The sequence below is a fragment of the Lipophrys pholis genome (assembly GCF_963383615.2).
Source record: "Lipophrys pholis genome assembly, chromosome: 17".
Lineage (NCBI taxonomy): Eukaryota > Metazoa > Chordata > Actinopteri > Blenniiformes > Blenniidae > Lipophrys > Lipophrys pholis.
Genome location: NC_137643.1, coordinates 439,863 through 462,347, shown reverse-complemented (window position 1 = coordinate 462,347; position 22,485 = coordinate 439,863). Strand labels below are relative to the sequence as shown.

The 22,485-nt window shown below is 46.6% G+C and overlaps 3 protein-coding genes across 3 annotated transcripts in view; all 3 read right to left on the bottom strand.

The window, feature by feature from the left end:
• Positions 1 to 228: 228 nt before the first annotated feature.
• msto1 (misato mitochondrial distribution and morphology regulator 1) lies at positions 229 to 5,706 on the bottom strand. The gene is made up of 14 exons (XM_080485660.1): positions 5,511 to 5,706; positions 4,735 to 4,864; positions 4,498 to 4,567; positions 3,990 to 4,065; positions 3,812 to 3,860; positions 3,519 to 3,669; positions 3,078 to 3,192; positions 2,863 to 2,997; positions 2,566 to 2,718; positions 2,109 to 2,240; positions 1,854 to 2,038; positions 1,594 to 1,698; positions 1,406 to 1,521; positions 229 to 752 (listed from the first exon to the last, which is right to left on the bottom strand). The coding sequence occupies exons 1-14, from the start codon at positions 5,592 to 5,594 to the stop codon at positions 502 to 504; spliced, it is 1,752 nt and encodes a 583-aa protein (XP_080341786.1). The 5' UTR covers positions 5,595 to 5,706; the 3' UTR covers positions 229 to 501.
• Positions 5,707 to 7,571: 1,865 nt separating this feature from the next.
• On the bottom strand, positions 7,572 to 11,715 carry apoea (apolipoprotein Ea). The gene is made up of 5 exons (XM_080485325.1): positions 11,640 to 11,715; positions 11,070 to 11,132; positions 9,842 to 9,992; positions 9,218 to 9,505; positions 7,572 to 7,952 (listed from the first exon to the last, which is right to left on the bottom strand). The coding sequence occupies exons 2-5, from the start codon at positions 11,110 to 11,112 to the stop codon at positions 7,646 to 7,648; spliced, it is 789 nt and encodes a 262-aa protein (XP_080341451.1). The 5' UTR covers positions 11,113 to 11,132; positions 11,640 to 11,715; the 3' UTR covers positions 7,572 to 7,645.
• Positions 11,716 to 21,885: 10,170 nt separating this feature from the next.
• apoa4a (apolipoprotein A-IV a) overlaps positions 21,886 to 22,485 on the bottom strand; it is a 3,124-nt gene continuing 2,524 nt past the window's right edge. The window contains exon 3 of the mRNA XM_080484204.1: positions 21,886 to 22,485. This exon is cut by the window's right edge and continues 931 nt beyond it. The gene's annotated coding sequence lies outside the window, so the exon portion shown is untranslated.

Sequence of the window (22,485 nt, the reverse complement as noted above, 5' to 3'; positions counted from 1 at the left end):
AGCCCCACGTTTTGCAGACGACCTTTGAAATGCCTCCGGAGCGACTCTGGGGGCCTCCGGAGGGGCGACTCTGGGGGGCCTCCGGAGGAGGGACTCTGGGGCCTCCGGAGGGGCGACAGTTTCCCCCCAAGGGCAATAATAAAGTATAAACTAATAAAAACCTGTAACCCTGCAGGTAGAATGATAAAAGTGCAACAGAAGCAATGAAGGCAAAGTCAAACTCTGTTTTGGCTTCAGATAGTTTATTATATATAAAACAAAAACAGTCATTTTACAATCTAGAAAATCCATTCCGTTGCATTAAAAATGATCTGAGCAGGAGCATCAAAACGAGAACAGAAGAACTTAAACGTGTCGCCTGCAAGGTTTCCATGCTAATGCTACATTAGCGCCACCTGCTGCTGAAACGGCAGCCGGAGTGGCTTTCATCCAGAGTTACAGTTTGTCTTTAGCTCTTGATCTCACGGCAGAGCGTCCCCTGTTCACTGGACAGAGCGTCGCTCAGTCCTCGTCCTCAGAAGAAGAGGAGCGCGTGGTGCCGCCGCTGTCGTCACGGTAACAGCGGGCCAGCTGCCGCAGCTGCTCCAGAGCCTCCTGGTAGTCGGCCAGTTCCAGTCCCTGTGAGAGGAAGCTGGGTGCCATGCGGCGGACGCTGGCGGCGCCGGCGGCCTGCTGCAGCTCGGACAGCCAGGACTCCAGCGCCGGACCCGACTGCAGCGACGTCAGGACGGGGACCGACGAGACGGCCGGAGCTGCCGGAGCATTTCAAACATCGTGAATCAGAGCTGCAGCTTCGCCTCAAACATTCAACAAAATGACTCCAACCCATCGGGGAACTCAGAGTTCAGGACAAAGCTCCAGAAATAAACCTCAAGGTGCGACTCTACTGCGACAGTTGATCCAACGTGAGGATTTATCACAGCAGTGAGCTGGCCGTGGCGGCTGACAGACAGGACAGAGAGACAGACAGGACAGCTGGACAGGCAGACTGGACAGACAGACAGACCGGACAGCCAGACAGCTGGACAGGTCAGTGTTTGTCCAGTGCTGATGGTGGCAGTGTCCTCGTGTTCTACAGTCTGCTTCTAAGGCCCTAATTTAACATGATGTGAGAAGTGAACAGACACTATCTGATCACTAATTCTTTGTGTTTCGGTCGATTCTGCCAAACAAAAAACGTCACCTGAGTGAGTTAACCTGTTAACCAACAGCCAACGACCCAAACAACCACCTAACTAACCAACCAACCACCTAACTAACCAACCAACCACCTAACCAACATCAGCTGAAGGTCTTTCTGTGTGTGAGAAGAGGTTTTCCTTCTGAAGATAAATTTGTGTTGTTTTCTTCTCCGCGGCGGCCATATTGAATGTGTGTTGGCGGGTGGAGGGTGAGGAGGACTCACAGGTGTACGGCGGCGGCGTGTGGCTCAGCAGGAAGCCGCGGTCACTGAGGGAGGGGCTGAAGATCTGAGGGAACGGCGGCGTTAGCTTGCTGGGGGTGGACACCAGCTGAAGAGCCCTGCAGGATACACCCAGAGGGGGGGTTCAGGGGGGGCAGACAGACGTAGTTACCCTGCAGAGGTGGACTCACAGAGGAGTGGAGGGGTAGAAGGAGCGGAGGTAGGAAGCCAGGACGTCCTCGCCACTGTGGAGGCTGTGCAGGGGGGAGGGGGGCTTTGTCCCGGGGGGCAGAGAGCTGTAGAGAAGAAGAGCAGAGTTAAGAGTCGTCTACAGGCCGGGGGGGGGTGGGGGTGGGGGGGGGGGGGGGGGGGGGGGGCATTCAGCCACAAACCACCACTTTGTTCACATGAGCTGGTTTCTCCACGTCTCCATGGAAACAGATTGATGGACCTGATGAGTTTCTGTCCTTCGTAGCCCTTCAGCGTGGTCCACTGGCCGTAGCATCGGCCGTCGCCTCCTTCAGGGCACGCCGACAGGGGTTTCCACGGCAACGCGTCAGCACAGGAGCTCAGAGCGTCGGGGAGCGAGAAGCCGTGCATCATGGGAAAGGGCACGGCGCCGTACGCAGCCACCACCTGAAAGGTGGATCACATGTTTGACTGTGAAGTGGAACCCGCAGAGCGAAGACGCCAGGCAGCAGCTGACCTTCCTCCCCGACTCCGTCAGCGCGTCCGCCACCTGCCACATGGGGACGCTGTTGGTCCTCAGCCGGTACGGGACCGTGAGGGCGTCCAGCGCCAGAGCCAGGACGGCGCTGGAGTGGTACCACAGGGACGGCTGCAGCAACCAGGGACGACACACAGAACAGATGCTCTACAATCTGATGTTAGAGGAGGAAGATGCTCTACAATCTGATGTTAGAGGAGGAAGATGCTCTACAATCTGATGTTAGAGGAGGAAGATGCTCTACAATCTGATGTTAGAGGGGGAAGATGCTCTACAATCTGATGTTAGAGGAGGAAGATGCTCTACAATCTGATGTTAGAGGAGGAAGATGCTCTATAATCTGATGTTAGAGGAGGAAGATGCTCTATCGCTATCTGTGGTACTACTGTGAGAATTCCTCCTGCTGTAATCCAGAGGCATCGTGTGGAATCCTCACGTCGTAGCTCAGGTGGGAGAACGCCGGAGGAGACGGCGGTCGTCTGCCGAGTCGCCCTCGAAGGGTTAACGGGCAGAAGAAGGAGCTGTGGTTGGACATGTGGACCGTCCCCAGAGTGATGTTCAACAGGTGGTACAGGTCCTTCAGGGGGGTCTAAACACAAACATTACAGGTCACACACACACACACACACACACACACACACACACACACACACACACACACACACACACACACACACACACACACACACACACACACACACACACACACACACACACACACACACACACTCACTGAGCCCGGGTGACTGACGGGCGCCAGCCCCCACGTCAGGATGCCGCGCCCCCCGTAGGAGTCCTGCAGCATCTCCGTGACCTTTGACCCCAGGCCTGCGAAGCCGTCGGCCATGTCACACAGCACCTGGAAGCCCTGCGAGGAGACGGCAGTGGAGTCGTTTAACGCTGCATTGTGTCCTCTTGTTCTGATGTTTGCGGCGTGGCGGCGCAGACCTGCAGGTAGTCGCACTCCTCCACGAAGAAGTGCAGTTTGTCCTCCAGCTCGTCGAGCAGCGCCCCCTGGAGGAGGGCGTCACCCTGACCGTAGGCCTCCAGGCGGTGAGCCTCGCTGCACACACAGTGACGGAGCTGTTGGTTGGTGGATCGGACGCCTCGCTGGGCGAACCGGCCATGATGTCACAACATGGCGGCCCAACACGACATGTTACTGAGAGCTAACAGCCTTTTAGCATTAGCATGGATGCTACAGCTTGTGAAATACCGTCTCCAGGAGGTTTTAAGTTTTACTCATTAAAGCTTCAAGTCATTTTGTTCACTTCAGAATGTAGAAGATTCCAGGAGTGGTGAGGATGTAGTGGCTCAATACACCACCTGGTGGTTTGAAGTGGTATTGTAAGAATAGACAGGAAGGTGGATTGGAACCCTCACCCTTACCCGTCGTGGTTGTACTGGTGGATGACGGAGATGGTGCGGGGGTGTAGGTGGATCCTCAGGAAGTCTGACCACACCTTCACGCTGCCCTCCAGCCAGTAGCTGTTCTGCACGCGAGCCAGCCGGCTGTTTACCGAGTCCACGCCGAGCGGCCCTGGGGGGGGGGGACGGGACGGGGGACGGCACGGGGGGGGACAGGGGACGGGACAGGGGGGGACAGGGGACGGTACGGGGGGGACAGGGGACGGGGTTAAACCGCTGCCTCCCACTCAATCTGCTCCAGGAGCTTTTCTTACCGGAGCAGCGTGGCTGCGAGGAGAAGTCTACCTGGGCCAAGATCTCCGCCTGCGGTTCCAAAACAACAAGTTACTCCACCTGCTGACGGATGAGTAACTTTCTGGGTTGTATCAGGGAGCAGGAGTACTCCATACAGTATCGGACAGATACTCTCGAGCGGTTTCCTAAAATACTCACATCCAACTTGTCCAGATCCTGCAGGAAGGAGTTTTTCTCCAGAGGACTTTCTTTGTGCACCACCAGACCTCCGTCCCTGAACCAGGAGGACATTGTGGACATTAACACAGCAAACCAAGGACGAAGAGAAGGGGACAAAACCTCATGGTTTTTTATTGGAGTGTGTATTTACATGCATTTTGTCATTCATGTCTTTGTATATTTCCACATATTAATATTCCATCTTTTCCCATATTTATCTGACATGTGTATAATTTTGTAATAAAAAGGAAACAACGAGATCTAAACATGAACAACAGGAGAACAAAGACTTTCTAGAGGACAGGCCACCATGTTGGATTGTTATCATGGTGACTGTCAAAATAAAAGTATCAAGTCAAGGAAAATATAAAGGAAGTCATGACATGAGGGAGGAATCATTGAGGGTTTCTACTGAGCATGTGCAGAAGGACTTATTAATTCTTTAAGTCTGAGTCAGATTGAAATGAAGGATTGAGGGTTTTTTTACCAGCTCACAGCAGACGTGTCTTTTCCAGGGTCGTACAGACGTCCCTCCTGACGCAGACTGCGAAGACTTCCTGACACACACACACACACACACACACACACACACACACACACACACACACACACACACACACACACACACACACACACACACACACACACACACACACACACACACTTTAAGGATGGAGTGAGTCGTTGCCATAGAGAGCGACAGGTTGCTTGGCGTTGCGTTGACCTTTGAGGTCCATGGCGATGAGTCGAGGTGTGTATGTGACGTGACCACCGGGAGTCTGTCCCTCACGAAACAACACGTCACTCTGGACCTCACCTGCTGACGACTCTGGGTCGTACGACAACCCTGCATCCTGAGAGAGAGAGAGTGACAGAGAGACAGAGAGAGAGAGCCAGAGCGAGAGAGAGACAGAGTGAGAGAGACAGAGAGAGAGAGAGACAGAGAGAGAGAGCCAGAGCGAGAGAGAGACAGAGTGAGAGAGACAGAGAGAGAGAGAGACAGAGTGAGAGTGAGACAGAGAGACAGAGAGAGAGCGAGAGAGAGACAGAGAGAGAGTGAGACATAGAGAGAGTGAGACAGAGAGACAGAGAGACAGAGAGAGAGTGAGACATAGAGAGAGAGAGACAGAGAGAGACAGAGAGAGAGTGAGACAGAGAGAGAGAGAGACAGAGACGCAGAGAGAATCTCAGGTCTGGTGGACTTGATGCCATCACATCAAGTAAAGTCATTTATTTATTATATACATATATACTATTATAGAGTATAATGTCCAGTGAAATGCTTTGAGTACACGTTCCGCTCCGAACAACAGTTTTTATCAGATTGAAAAATAATAAAAAAAAATAAAGACCTTTTCAGATTGTGAAAACATAAACATCTCCCGGAACCAAGTCTGAAAGGTTTGTGCGTTAAACTCGGAGATAAATGTGAAGATGATTCTAAACACACGCGGAGCTAACCGTTAGCCACCTAGCCTAGCTTAGCCGCGAGCCGCTCACCTGTAAATTCCACCAGTGGGTCCCCACGAAGTTAGAATAATGTCCGAGCTGCAGCGTGACGACCTCCCTGCACAGGCCGCTCATCGTGACGGACTCAGCGGGCAGAAAGCGACGTTTGGAAGAGTTTTAGGAGCATGATGGAGAGTTTACAACAGGCAGCAGAGAGGAGGACCCAGTGACGTCAGCCTCATGCTATTGGTCGGGAGGAAAGCGACAGGGGATCTGATTGGACTGTGACATGACGTCAGAGTCATGTTGGTTGCACTGGGCCATCGTGTCGCGTGTGGCTGGAACTACAATCTGACATTTCTAATCTGATAAATTGACAGTATAATCTACAGTTTGAGTCAAAAATATCTTGTAAATGTAAAAGTATGAAAGATATAAACATTCCAGACTGAGTTTGAATGAATATTTAACCCCTTGGTGCCGGTTGTCTGGAGTTTGCAACAAACTGCTTGCATTCAAATTGCAGCCAAGATGTTTACACGTCCCCCCATGCTGATGTGTGCGTGTTCAATACTACCGAGGAACCTTAACCCTAACCAGTCACTAGTTTCTCCATGGACCTGTCGGAATGGGACCTGTATGCGGTTTATTCATCCTAACCTCTAACCCTAACCCTAGCCCTAACTCATTACCCTAACCTCTAACCCTAACCCTAGCCCTAACTCATTACCCTAACCCTAACCCTAACTCATTACCCTAACCCTAGCCCTAACTCATTACCCTAACCCTAACCCTAACTCATTACCCTAACCCTAGCCCTAACTCATTACCCTAACCCTAGCCCTAACTCATTACCCTAACCTCTAACCCTAACCCTAGCCCTAACTCATTACCCTAACCCTAACCCTAACTCATTACCCTAACCCTAGCCCTAACTCATTACCCTAACCCTAACCCTAACTCATTACCCTAACCCTAGCCCTAACTCATTACCCTAACCTCTAACCCTAACTCTAACCCTAACTCATTACCCTAACCCTAGCCCTAACTCATTACCCTAACCTCTAACCCTAACTCTAACCCTAACTCATTACCCTAACCCTAGCCCTAACTCATTAACCTAACCTCTAACCCTAACCCTAGCCCTAACTCATTACCCTAACCTCTAACCCTAACCCTAGCCCTAACTCATTACCCTAACCCTAACCCTAACCCTAGCCCTAACTCATTACCCTAACCTCTAACCCTAACTCTAACCCTAACTCATTACCCTAACCCTAGCCCTAACTCATCAACCTAACCTCTAACCCTAAACCTAGCCCTAACTCATTACCCTAACCTCTAACCCTAAACCTAGCCCTAACTCATTACCCTAACCTCTAACCCTAACCCTAGCCCTAACTCATTACCCTAACCCTAGCCCTAACTCATTACCCTAACCTCTAACCCTAACCCTAGCCCTAACTCATTACCCTAACCCTAACCCTAACTCATTACCCTAACCCTAGCCCTAACTCATTACCCTAACCCTAACCCTAACTCATTACCCTAACCCTAGCCCTAACTCATTACCCTAACCTCTAACCCTAACCCTAGCCCTAACTCATTACCCTAACCCTAACCCTAACTCATTACCCTAACCCTAACCCTAACTCATTACCCTAACCCTAGCCCTAACTCATTACCCTAACCCTAGCCCTAACTCATTACCCTATACCGCAACAGGATCCATTAATTGCTTTCTTGTAATCTGAGATGAAGGGTCTAATCCAGCTGGAGGAAAGTGTCCACAGACAAAATCACCTTCTGGGTGGTGTAAATAATTAGAAACTATTTTGTGGCATCAATGTCTACCCCTACCCCTACCCCTACCCCTACCCCTACCCCTACCCCTACCCCTACCCCTACCCCGAGCCCTACCCCTACCCCTACCCCTACCCTGAGCCCTACCTCTACCCCTACCCCGAGCCCTACCCCTACCCTGAGCCCTACCCCTACATATATGAAACATGTTTGGAGTTATTTCAGCCTTTATGTTCCTACAGAATTAGTCATAGTCATGAAACGTATTGACAGTATGTGATGTGCTGAGATGAGATCAGAAGACAAAGTGGACCTCAGCAGAGGAGACGGGTTTTATTCTTCCTTTACAGAATCTGCTCCAGCTGACAGGGAGGTGGACCTCTTCACTGACTGCCGGTGAAAAACAGGATCAGAGGCTGGAACCAGGTGCGCACCTCCTCCATCTTGTCCCCCAGGGTGGACTTCAGGTCCTCGGCAGAGTCCTCCATGCGGTCCTTGATGTCCTCGGCCGCCGCCTGGATGTTGTCCTTCATCTGGTCCACCTGGGACTCCAGCAGGTCTCTCAGGGAGGCGATCTTTGCCTGGACGTTGTCCCGCACCTGAGTGAAGAATGGGTCCAGGCGAGTCTTCATGTCCTCCATGTTGTTGGTGGCGCGAGACTGAACATCGTCCAAGTAATCAGAAACTTTCCTGAGAGGAAAAAAAGGAGGAATTAGTAATGAACTGTCTCAGTCATGATGAGGACATTTTGGGTTTCTGTTAATTTGACATTTGTCCTCGGAGACGCTGAAAACCTTTTAAAAACTACCCGCTCCGTCGTCACGTCAACAATGAAAGCATCACTTTGTGGAAACACAGAGGTGGAAGCACATGTCCACAGAGTACCGTAATGTCCGACATTAAGCTGCTACTTTTTTCACAGGATTTGAACCGGCAACTTAAAAAATGAAGCAGCTAATTTATGGATTTTTACTGGTTAATGAGCTTCATACCTCTAAGACATGGGTGAGGCGTTCAAGTGCATCACGTAACTTCTTTTTATTTTTTTTATTTGGTGGGTTTATTTTGATAGTCACCGTAATAACAATCCAGCTTGGTGGTTTTATTTTGACAGTCACCGTAATAACAATCCAATTTGGTGGTTTTATTTTGACAGTCACCGTAATAACAATCCAATTTGGTGGTTTTATTTTGACAGTCATCGTAATAACAATCCAGCTTGGTGGTTTTATTTTGACAGTCACCGTAATAACAATCCAATTTGGTGGTTTTATTTTGACAGTCATCGTAATAACAATCCAGCTTGGTGGTTTTATTTTGACAGTCACCGTAATAACAATCCAACTTGGTAGTTTTATTTTGACAGTCACCATAATAACCACCCAGCTTGGTGGTTTTATTTTGACAGTCACCATAATAACAACCCAGCTTGGTGGTTTTATTTTGACAGTCACTGTAATAACAATCCAATTTGGTGGTTTTATTTTGATAGTCACCGTAATAACAATCCAGCTTGGTGGTTTTATTTTGACAGTCATCGTAATAACAATCCAACTTGGTAGTTTTATTTTGACAGTCACCATAATAAACCCAGCTTGGTGGTTTTATTTTGACAGTCACCATAATAAACCCAGCTTGGTGGTTTTATTTTGACAGTCACCGTAATAACAATCCAACTTGGTAGTTTTATTTTGACAGTCACCATAATAACAACCCAGCCAGGTGGTTTTATTTTGACAGTCACCATAATAACCACCCAGCTTGGTGGTTTTATTTTGACAGTCACCATAATATCAACCCAGCTTGGTGGTTTTATTTTGACAGTCACCATAATAACCACCCAGCTTGGTCCGTCCACTAGAACGCTCTCTCTCTTTCAGAACTTTGCTGTGGAACATGAAACGTTCCTGAAAGTAGAACCAAGTAGAGCGGTTGTGCCGGAGCTTCACACTGACCTCTGGATCTCCTGCGTGTCCTTCTGCAGACGTTTCCTCAGCTTGCGGCTGTAGGCCGACACTCTGGTGTGGACGTCCTCGACGTTCTGCTCCATCATGACCTGCAGCTCCTCGCGGTACTTGTCCATCTGCTGGCGGCCCTCCGTCACCTGGTTCTGGAGACGCTGGCCCAGCCGCTGCAGGTCCTGGCCCACGCGCTGGGCCGCCTCCTGGGAGTAGGGGCTCAGCTTGGTGTGCACCTCGTCCTTGTACATGCTCATTTCTGCCAAACTGTCCTGGATGAGGGTGCTGAGCAGAAACAAGCTGGAGGTCAGGAGACGAGCGGCTCAGAGCCAATCCAACACCAGAACCCCCCCCCCCGCCCCCGAGGAGTTAGGTGGATATGATGGACTTGGTTGGTTCCATCCCCCAACCCAAACGGGTCTGCAGAAAGGCTCCAAATGACTTTGAAATGAGTTTGAAGTATTCTGGTCATTTTAAAAATATAATTAGATGAAAGAAAATCATGTTTTAATTCAGGATCAAACAACTGACGGTTTAATATCTTTTGAATTTTGGGGGAATAAAGTTTCTATTGAACAGAGTCGTCAGCTGGACGGGGACAGAGTGCAGCGTGTCACTCACTCCAGCTCTCTGCTGACTTGAGACTCCTTCAGGTCCTTCACCATCTTGTCCAGCTGCGAGTTCAGGTCATTGAAATAGTCTTTGACCTTGTCGATGGTGGACTCAAGGTCACTCTGCAGGTCGTTCTGAAACAGAGTCCTGGCCTGGCAGCCTGGTTTGATCCACATAGACAGTCAGAACAGTTCAGAGGAAACAGGCAGAACAGTTCAGAGGAAACAGGCAGAACAGTTCAGAGGAAACAGGCAGAACAGTTCAGAGGAAACAGGCAGAACAGTTCAGAGGAAACAGGCAGAACAATTCAGAGGAAACAGGCAGAACAGTTCAGAGGAAACAGGCAGAACAGTTCAGAGGAAACAGGCAGAACAGTTCAGAGGAAACAGGCAGAACAGTTCAGAGGAAACAGGCAGAACAGTTCAGAGGAAACAGGCAGAACAGTTCAGAGGAAACAGGCAGAACAGTTCAGAGGAAACAGGCAGAACAGTTCAGAGGAAACAGGCAGAACAGTTCAGAGGAAACAGGCAGAACAGTTCACACACACACATCACGTCTTTTTAGGACTCCGAGTAAAACAAATGATTTTCATATAAACTTCCAACAGACTGTTGACCTTCTTCTAAAATATGCAATCCTATCTATGTCCAGTAGATGGCGGTGTAGTTAAAGAAAATGCTTGAAAGAGCAGTGGATCTTAATGAACTATTATAATAAATAATAGTAAAAATCAGGAAAACGTTATGATGATTTCAGAGTTGAAGTGAATCTGCAGGTTGTTAATCAACACATGAAGGTATGAAAGCTTCATGACAGATAGAATGTACCAGATAGAATTTATTGTTTGTGTTTTATCTTTGATCAGCTTATTGATAAAGCCACTTTACATAACCGGGTCAATAAAAGAGATTTATTCTACATTAAGTGAAGCTTGATATTGTTGAATTCACCCAAATTAAACACATTTCAACATTTCAACTGAACAAAACATGAAGTGAATAAAAGTGACTTTCTGCTCCTCAGACCCGTTTGAAAGTAGAAGTGATTGTGACAAAGTATCAATGAAGTAGAAATAGTACTTTAAAAGTACCAGTAATAGTGGAAAAGTGTCAATAAAGTAGTGGTAAAACACATCTAGTACTACTGTAACGAGCTGCTACTTTAACTTCAGGTTGTTTTACTCTGTTGACTAAAGTAATGAAGTGAGTAAAGGTGATTTGTTTGGAGGGAAGGTGACCTGAGAAGACGGCCAGAGCCCAGAAGAGTGAGACGGTCCTCATGGTGAGCAGAGATCAGGATCCTGGAGGACAGAGACAGACGCAGGATGTCTTCTTCTCTCTGGGTTTTCAGTCTCATGGGGTTTTTAGTAACATCTTTGTACTTATTATATCAGCAAATTAAAAACAACACACCTTTTTAACGTTTCACTGAACTCAAGCACATTTTAAAATTCATTTAAAAAGAAATTCTGATTATAACATTTTTCAAGTAGTTCCCAAGTTCTTATGAGAGTTTCAGTTGTTCTAGTTTCCCCCCTTGAAATAATCCGTCACAGGATCGTTTACTTTTCTAAAGGAAGAAGAAGAAAACGTTCACATTGTTATAGTATATAAAGTACATTTACTGCTTCTCTTCCAGTAACTACATCAAACCTAATGCATGCAGGATCTGTGTGTGTGTGTGTGTGTGTGTGTGTGTGTGTGTGTGTGTGTGTGTGTGTGTGTGTGTGTGTGTGTGTGTGTGTGTGTGTGTGTGTGTGTGTGTGTGTGTGTGTGTGTGTGTGTGTGTGTGTGTGTGTGTGTCCTACCTCAGAGGTCTGTGATGTCCTTCATACAAACGGAGCTCCTCACTCAGTATTTATACTCTGTTGATAACGTTGATCTGATCCAATAAAAGTGTGGAGTTCAAAGTTCACAGCCTTGTTGTCACCTCTTTATTGTTGTTGTGGAGTTTTGGTTTCTAAAGTACACACTCAACCTCCTGAAGTACACACTCAACCTCCTAAAGTATACACTCAACCTCCTAAAGTACACACTCAACCTCCTGAAGTACACACTCAACCTCCTAAAGTATACACTCAACCTCCTAAAGTATACACTCAACCTCCTAAAGTACACACTCAACCTCCTGAAGTACACACTCAACCTCCTAAAGTACACACTCAACCTCCTAAAGTATACACTCAACCTCCTAAAGTACACACTCAACCTCCTGAAGTACACACTCAACCTCCTAAAGTACACACTCAACCTCCTAAAGTATACACTCAACCTCCTAAAGTACACACTCAACCTCCTGAAGTATACACTCAACCTCCTAAAGTACACACTCAACCTCCTAAAGTACACACTCAACCTCCTGAAGTACACACTCAACCTCCTAAAGTATACACTCAACCTCCGAAAGTACACACTCAGACCCTTGAAGTACACACTCAACCTCCTAAAGTATACACTCAACCTCCTAAAGTATACACTCAACCTCCTGAAGTACACACTCAACCTCCTAAAGTACACACTCAACCTCCTGAAGTACACACTCAACCTCCTAAAGTATACACTCAACCTCCTGAAGTACACACTCAACCTCCTAAAGTACACACTCAACCTCCTAAAGTACACACTAAACCTCCTAAAGTACACACTCAACCTCCTAAAGTACACACTAAACCTCCTAAAGTACACACTCAACCTCATAAAGTACACACTCAACCTCCTAAAGTATACACTCAACCTCCTGAAGTACACACTCAACCTCCTAAAGTACACACTCAACCTCCTAAAGTACACACTCAACCTCCTGAAGTACACACTCAACCTCCTAAAGTACACACTCAACCTCCTGAAGTACACACTCAACCTCCTAAAGTATACACTCAACTTCCTAAAGTACACACTCAACCTCCTAAAGTACACACTCAACCTCCTGAAGTACACACTCAACCTCCTAAAGTATACACTCAACCTCCTGAAGTACACACTCAACCTCCTAAAGTACACACTCAACCTCCTAAAGTACACACTCAACCTCCTGAAGTACACACTCAACCTCCTAAAGTACACACTCAACCTCCTGAAGTACACACTCAGACCCTTGAAGTACACACTCAACCTCCTGAAGTACACACTCAGACCCTTGATATACACACTCAACCTCCTAAAGTACACACTCAACCTCCTAAAGTACACACTCAACCTCCTGAAGTACACACTCAACCTCCTAAAGTACACACTAAACCTCCTAAAGTACACACTCAACCTCCTGAAGTACACACTCAACCTCCTAAAGTATACACTCAACCTCCTGAAGTACACACTCAACCTCCTAAAGTACACACTCAACCTCCTAAAGTACACACTCAACCTCCTGAAGTACACACTCAACCTCCTAAAGTACACACTCAACCTCCTGAAGTACACACTCAGACCCTTGAAGTACACACTCAACCTCCTGAAGTACACACTCAGACCCTTGATGTACACACTCAACCTCCTAAAGTACACACTCAACCTCCTGAAGTACACACTCAACCTCCTAAAGTACACACTCAACCTCCTAAAGTACACACTCAGACCCTTGAAGTACACACTCAACCTCCTAAAGTACACACTCAACCTCCTGAAGTACACACTCAACCTCCTAAAGTATACACTCAACTTCCTAAAGTACACACTCAACCTCCTAAAGTACACACTCAACCTCCTGAAGTACACACTCAACCTCCTAAAGTATACACTCAACCTCCTGAAGTACACACTCAACCTCCTAAAGTACACACTCAACCTCCTAAAGTACACACTCAACCTCCTGAAGTACACACTCAACCTCCTAAAGTACACACTCAACCTCCTGAAGTACACACTCAGACCCTTGAAGTACACACTCAACCTCCTGAAGTACACACTCAGACCCTTGATATACACACTCAACCTCCTAAAGTACACACTCAACCTCCTAAAGTACACACTCAACCTCCTGAAGTACACACTCAACCTCCTGAAGTACACACTCAACCTCCTAAAGTACACACTAAACCTCCTAAAGTACACACTCAACCTCCTGAAGTACACACTCAACCTCCTAAAGTATACACTCAACCTCCTGAAGTACACACTCAACCTCCTAAAGTACACACTCAACCTCCTAAAGTACACACTCAACCTCCTGAAGTACACACTCAACCTCCTAAAGTACACACTCAACCTCCTGAAGTACACACTCAGACCCTTGAAGTACACACTCAACCTCCTGAAGTACACACTCAGACCCTTGATGTACACACTCAACCTCCTAAAGTACACACTCAACCTCCTGAAGTACACACTCAACCTCCTAAAGTACACACTCAACCTCCTAAAGTACACACTCAGACCCTTGAAGTACACACTCAACCTCCTAAAGTACACACTCAACCTCCTGAAGTACACACTCAACCTCCTAAAGTACACACTCAACCTCCTGAAGTACACACTCAACCTCCTGAAGTACACACTCAACCTCCTGAAGTACACACTCAGACCCTGAAGTACACACTCAGACCCTTGAAGTACACACTCAACCTCCTGAAGTACACACTCAACCTCCTGAAGTACACACTCAACCTCCTAAAGTACACACTCAACCTCCTGAAGTACACACTCAACCTCCTAAAGTACACACTCAGACCCTGAAGTACACACTCAGACCCTTGAAGTACACACTCAACCTCCTGAAGTACACACTCAACCTCCTGAAGTACACACTCAACCTCCTAAAGTACACACTCAACCTCCTGAAGTACACACTCAACCTCCTAAAGTATACACTCAACTTCCTAAAGTACACACTCAACCTCCTAAAGTACACACTCAACCTCCTGAAGTACACACTCAACCTCCTAAAGTATACACTCAACCTCCTGAAGTACACACTCAACCTCCTAAAGTACACACTCAACCTCCTAAAGTACACACTCAACCTCCTGAAGTACACACTCAACCTCCTAAAGTACACACTCAACCTCCTGAAGTACACACTCAGACCCTTGAAGTACACACTCAACCTCCTGAAGTACACACTCAGACCCTTGATATACACACTCAACCTCCTAAAGTACACACTCAACCTCCTAAAGTACACACTCAACCTCCTGAAGTACACACTCAACCTCCTAAAGTACACACTAAACCTCCTAAAGTACACACTCAACCTCCTGAAGTACACACTCAACCTCCTAAAGTATACACTCAACCTCCTGAAGTACACACTCAACCTCCTAAAGTACACACTCAACCTCCTAAAGTACACACTCAACCTCCTGAAGTACACACTCAACCTCCTAAAGTACACACTCAACCTCCTGAAGTACACACTCAGACCCTTGAAGTACACACTCAACCTCCTGAAGTACACACTCAGACCCTTGATGTACACACTCAACCTCCTAAAGTACACACTCAACCTCCTGAAGTACACACTCAACCTCCTAAAGTACACACTCAACCTCCTAAAGTACACACTCAGACCCTTGAAGTACACACTCAACCTCCTAAAGTACACACTCAACCTCCTAAAGTACACACTCAACCTCCTGAAGTACACACTCAACCTCCTAAAGTATACACTCAACCTCTGAAAGTACACACTCAACCTCCTAAAGTACACACTCAACCTCCTGAAGTACACACTCAACCTCCTAAAGTATACACTCAACCTCCTAAAGTACACACTCAACCTCCTAAAGTATACACTCAACCTCCTAAAGTACACACTCAACCTCCTAAAGTACACACTCAACCTCCTGAAGTACACACTCAACCTCCTAAAGTATACACTCAACCTCCTGAAGTACACACTCAACCTCCTAAAGTACACACTCAACCTCCTAAAGTACACACTAAACCTCCTAAAGTACACACTCAACCTCCTGAAGTACACACTCAACCTCCTAAAGTACACACTCAGACCCTTGAAGTACACACTCAACCTCCTAAAGTATACACTCAACCTCCTAAAGTACACACTCAACCTCCTAAAGTACACACTCAACCTCCTGAAGTACACACTCAACCTCCTAAAGTACACACTAAACCTCCTAAAGTACACACTCAACCTCCTGAAGTACACACTCAACCTCCTAAAGTATACACTCAACCTCCTGAAGTACACACTCAACCTCCTAAAGTACACACTCAACCTCCTAAAGTACACACTCAACCTCCTGAAGTACACACTCAACCTCCTAAAGTACACACTCAACCTCCTGAAGTACACACTCAGACCCTTGAAGTACACACTCAACCTCCTGAAGTACACACTCAGACCCTTGATATACACACTCAACCTCCTGAAGTACACACTCAACCTCCTAAAGTACACACTCAACCTCCTGAAGTACACACTCAGACCCTTGAAGTACACACTCAACCTCCTGAAGTACACACTCAGACCCTTGATGTACACACTCAACCTCCTAAAGTACACACTCAACCTCCTGAAGTACACACTCAACCTCCTAAAGTACACACTCAACCTCCTGAAGTACACACTCAACCTCCTAAAGTATACACTCAACCTCCTGAAGAACACACTCAACCTCCTAAAGTACACACTCAACCTCCTAAAGTACACACTCAACCTCCTGAAGTACACACTCAACCTCCTAAAGTACACACTCAACCTCCTAAAGTACACACTGGACCTCCTAAAGTACACACTCAACCTCCTGAAGTACACACTCAACCTCCTAAAGTACACACTCAACCTCCTGAAGTACACACTCAACCTCCTAAAGTACACACTCAACCTCCTGAAGTACACACTCAGACCCTTGAAGTACACACTCAACCTCCTGAAGTACACACTCAGACCCTTGATATACACACTCAACCTCCTAAAGTACACACTCAACCTCCTGAAGTACACACTCAACCTCCTGAAGTACACACTCAACCTCCTAAAGTACACACTAAACCTCCTAAAGTACACACTCAACCTCCTGAAGTACACACAACCTCTGAAAGTATACACTCAACCTCCTGAAGTACACACTCAACCTCCTAAAGTACACACTCAACCTCCTGAAGTACACACTCAACCTCCTAAAGTACACACTCAACCTCCTGAAGTACACACTCAGACCCTTGAAGTACACACTCAACCTCCTGAAGTACACACTCAGACCCTTGATGTACACACTCAACCTCCTAAAGTACACACTCAACCTCCTGAAGTACACACTCAACCTCCTGAAGTACACACTCAACCTCCTAAAGTACACACTAAGCCTCCTAAAGTACACACTCAACCTCCTGAAGTACACACTCAACCTCCTAAAGTATACACTCAACCTCCTGAAGTACACACTCAACCTCCTAAAGTACACACTCAACCTCCTAAAGTACACACTCAACCTCCTGAAGTACACACTCAACCTCCTAAAGTATACACTCAACCTCCTAAAGTACACACTCAACCTCCTGAAGTATACACTCAACCTCCTAAAGTACACACTCAACCTCCTAAAGTACACACTCAACCTCCTGAAGTACACACTCAACCTCCTAAAGTATACACTCAACCTCTGAAAGTACACACTCAACCTCCTAAAGTACACACTCAACCTCCTGAAGTACACACTCAACCTCCTAAAGTATACACTCAACCTCCTAAAGTACACACTCAACCTCCTAAAGTATACACTCAACCTCCTAAAGTACACACTCAACCTCCTAAAGTACACACTCAACCTCCTGAAGTACACACTCAACCTCCTAAAGTATACACTCAACCTCCTGAAGTACACACTCAACCTCCTAAAGTACACACTCAACCTCCTAAAGTACACACTAAACCTCCTAAAGTACACACTCAACCTCCTGAAGTACACACTCAACCTCCTAAAGTACACACTCAGACCCTTGAAGTACACACTCAACCTCCTAAAGTATACACTCAACCTCCTAAAGTACACACTCAACCTCCTAAAGTACACACTCAACCTCCTGAAGTACACACTCAACCTCCTAAAGTATACACTCAACCTCCTGAAGTACACACTCAACCTCCTAAAGTACACACTCAACCTCCTAAAGTACACACTAAACCTCCTAAAGTACACACTCAACCTCCTGAAGTACACACTCAACCTCCTAAAGTACACACTCAGACCCTTGAAGTACACACTCAACCTCCTAAAGTACACACTCAACCTCCTGAAGTACACACTCAACCTCCTAAAGTACACACTCAGACCCTGAAGTACACACTCAGACCCTTGAAGTACACACTCAACCTCCTGAAGTACACACTCAACCTCCTAAAGTATACACAAAACCTCCTAAAGTACACACTCAACCTCCTGAAGTAAACACTCAACCTCCTAAAGTATACACTCAACCTCCTGAAGTACACACTCAACCCCCTTAAAGTACACACTCAACCTCCTGAAGTACACACTCAACCTCCTGAAGTACACACTCAACCTCCTGAAGTACACACTCAGACCCTGAAGTACACACTCAGACCCTTGAAGTACACACTCAACCTCCTGAAGTACACACTCAACCTCCTGAAGTACACACTCAACCTCCTAAAGTACACACTCAGACCCTGAAGTACACACTCAGACCCTTGAAGTACACACTCAACCTCCTGAAGTACACACTCAACCTCCTAAAGTACACACTCAACCTCCTAAAGTACACACTCAACCTCCTAAAGTATACACTCAACCTCCTGAAGTACACACTCAACCTCCTAAAGTACACACTCAACCTCCTGAAGTACACACTCAACCTCCTAAAGTATACACTCAACCTCCTAAAGTACACACTCAACCTCCTAAAGTACACACTCAACCTCCTGAAGTACACACTCAACCTCCTAAAGTATACACTCAACTTCCTTAAGTACACACTCAACCTCCTAAAGTACACACTCAACCTCCTGAAGTACACACTCAACCTCCTAAAGTATACACTCAACCTCCTAAAGTACACACTCAACCTCCTGAAGTACACACTCAACCTCCTAAAGTATACACTAAACCTCCTAAAGTACACACTCAACCTCCTGAAGTAAACACTCAACCTCCTAAAGTATACACTCAACCTCCTGAAGTACACACTCAACCTCCTAAAGTACACACTCAACCTCCTGAAGTACACACTCAACCTCCTGAAGTACACACTCAACCTCCTGAAGTACACACTCAGACCCTTGAAGTACACACTCAACCTCCTAAAGTACACACTCAACCTCCTGAAGTACACACTCAACCTCCTAAAGTACACACTCAACCTCCTAAAGTACACACTCAGACCCTTGAAGTACACACTCAACCTCCTAAAGTACACACTCAGACCCTTGAAGTACACACTCAACCTCCTAAAGTACACACTCAACCTCCTGAAGTACACACTCAACCTCCTAAAGTACACACTCAGACCCTGAAGTACACACTCAGACCCTTGAAGTACACACTCAACCTCCTGAAGTACACACTCAACCTCCTAAAGTACACACTCAGACCCTTGAAGTACACACTCAACCTCCTAAAGTACACACTCAACCTCCTAAAGTACACATTCAACCTCCTGAAGTACACACTCAGACCCTTGAAGTACACACTCAACCTCCTAAAGTACACACTCAACCTCCTAAAGTACACACTCAACCTCCTAAAGTATACACTCAACCTCCTGAAGTACACACTCAACCTCCTAAAGTACACACTCAACCTCCTAAAGTACACACTCAACCTCCTGAAGTACACACTCAACCTCCTAAAGTATACACTCAACCTCCTGAAGTACACACTCAACCTCCTAAAGTACACACTCAACCTCCTGAAGTACACACTCAACCTCCTAAAGTACACACTCAGACCCTTGAAGTACACACTCAACCTCCTGAAGTACCCACTCAACCTCCTAAAGTACACACTCAACCTCCTAAAGTACACACTCAACCTCCTGAAGTACACACTCAACCTCCTAAAGTACACACTCAACCTCCTAAAGTACACACTCAACCTCCTGAAGTACACACTCAGACCCTTGAAGTACACACTCAACCTCCTGAAGTACACACTCAACCTCCTAAAGTACACACTCAACCTCCTGAAGTACACACTCAACCTCCTAAAGTACACACTCAACCTCCTGAAGTACACACTCAACCTCCTAAAGTACACACTCAGATCCTGAAGTACACACTCAGATCCTTGAAGTACACACTCAACCTCCTGAAGTACACACTCAACCTCCTAAAGTACACACTCAACCTCCTAAAGTACACACTCAACCTCCTAAAGTACACACTCAGACCCTAAAGTACACACTCAGACCCTGAAGTACTCCTGCTGGTCCTGCAGGAGGGTGAACTGTGTGACGAGGTGAGGATGAGGAGTTGGACCGGACCGGGGGTGAAGATGTCCAGCGTGTCCTCGTTTTGCCACGGAGCAGAGAAAAGCTCCAAAGTCCCTCCAGAGTGATAAGTCAGGTTCACAGTGTGACTCTAATGACTTTTATAAGATGGGAACGCTTCCAGTTCCCAGCAGGAACTTTGACCTCATAAAAACACGCTTCTCATTCCAAACTCACTGTTTCTCCTCCTGGACGGGGTTTTGGGCTTTTAACTGAGATTGTTTTGGTTTTAAATCCAGTTTGGTTTTTAGTTGAATGTCGTTCTAAATACAGACGTATAGACTCTGTTATAACGACACTGGGTACAGACCAACACATCCTCACAGAGGAGGAAGAGGAGGAGGAGGAGGAGGAGGAGGAAGAGGAGGAAGACTGTGGTTAACAAAGAGTCTAAACATGCAGTTTGGTTTTATTGATATTTTCACTTTGAATAAATTGTTTGTTTTGGGATTCGAGTTGAATTTGACTCTCGTGGATAAAAGAATGTTGGATCTTCCTGTTCTCTGCAGCTCATTACAAGAACAAACAACAGCACCAACTAGTGGCCCTGAAGGGGAACTACATTGTTTTCATCATTTCTGCCGTTTCCATGGAAACGGAGATCCTTTTCAAAACATTACTGCATAAACATAAAACTTTTCTAAAATCAAATCCAAAGATCGATCTCTCTAGATTAACGTCTGGAGACTTCTTAATTCATTGGGTTCAATTGAATCTTATATTTTTTGCTCTAAATATACTTTGTGTTTTTTCTTGATACATTTTTTAGATTTTAGGAGCTCCTTGAATTTTCTGTGTTTCAGACGTTAAAATGTTGGATCCTTTAGAAATATTAGTGATTCTATCATTGAAATGAGTTTATCTTTCAGAAGAACTTGATGTTTTCTATTTGTCAGTTGCCGTGGAAACCAGAGCAGCTCAGAGATGTTCCCTGGACTGTCACTGCAGCTCAAACACCATTAAACCTCAGCCGGCCAACGGGAGGAGTTCCTCAGGGTTCGGTATTAGGACCTGTACTCTTCACACTATACATGGTTCCTTTCGGGATATTTTCAGGAAACACTGGAATAACTTTGCTCCGTGGAAACTGGTCCTCCTGATGAACCGGGAGCGTGGTAGTGGCGAGGTGTGCTTTCAGCTCATGCTCTGTCTCTTTAAGAACACTTGAACTTCAATAAACTTCAAAGACTCGATTCTGAAAACGGCTGCTGGAGCTTGTTTTCTGTCACTAAACACCAGATGAAGAGTTTTGGAGCTCAGAAGGAAGAAAAGGCTTCAGGCCTCGAGGCGTTGGACTGCTGAGCCGTCACGCCACGCTGAGATAAGTTCAGGCTTTAACTGAATCAAGTCTGGTTATCAGGGATCAATAAAAGCTGACTCAGCACAAAAACTTTGAGTTTGTTACTGTTGATGGGATTAAAGAGTAAAACCTTCAGAGATACACAGATTAGTCTTTTTTTTATTTAGTTGTATTTCATTTAATAGCCGATGTGATCGACGACCTCATGGAACCTGATAATGTTTACCTTTAATTATTATTATTAAAGGCAAACAAACAAGAAATCAACAGATTAAACATACGCTCAAATAATAAAAAATTTGTCAAAGTCTTAATTTGAAAGAATCAATTCTCAGACCAACAATGTTCACCAGAGGATCTTTTATTTTGCAGTGGTGACACAAGCAGTGGCAGCGAGTGCTGACGGGCTGGGTCACAGTGAGGTCAGAGTGCTGACGGGCTGGGTCACAGTGAGGTCAGAGTGCTGGTGGGCTGGGTCACAGTGATGTCAGAGTGCTGGTGGGCTGGGTCACAGTGAGGTCAGAGTGCTGACGGGCTGGGTCACAGTGAGGTCAGAGTGCTGGTGGGCTGGGTCACAGTGAGGTCAGAGTGCTGGTGGGCTGGGTCACAGTGAGGTCAGAGTGCTGGTGGGCTGGGTCATAGTGAGGTCAGAGTGCTGACGGGCTGGGTCACAGTGATGTCAGAGTGCTGACGGGCTGGGTCACAGTGAGGTCAGAGTGCTGGTGGGCTGGGTCACAGTGAGGTCAGAGTGCTGGTGGGCTGGGTCACAGTGAGGTCAGAGTGCTGATGGGCTGGGTCACAGTGAGGTCAGAGTGCTGACGGGCTGGGTCACAGTGAGGTCAGAGTGCTGGTGGGCTGGGTCACAGTGAGGTCAGAGTGCTGGTGGGCTGGGTCACAGTGAGGTCAGAGTGCTGGTGGGCTGGGTCACAGTGAGGTGGGTCACAGTG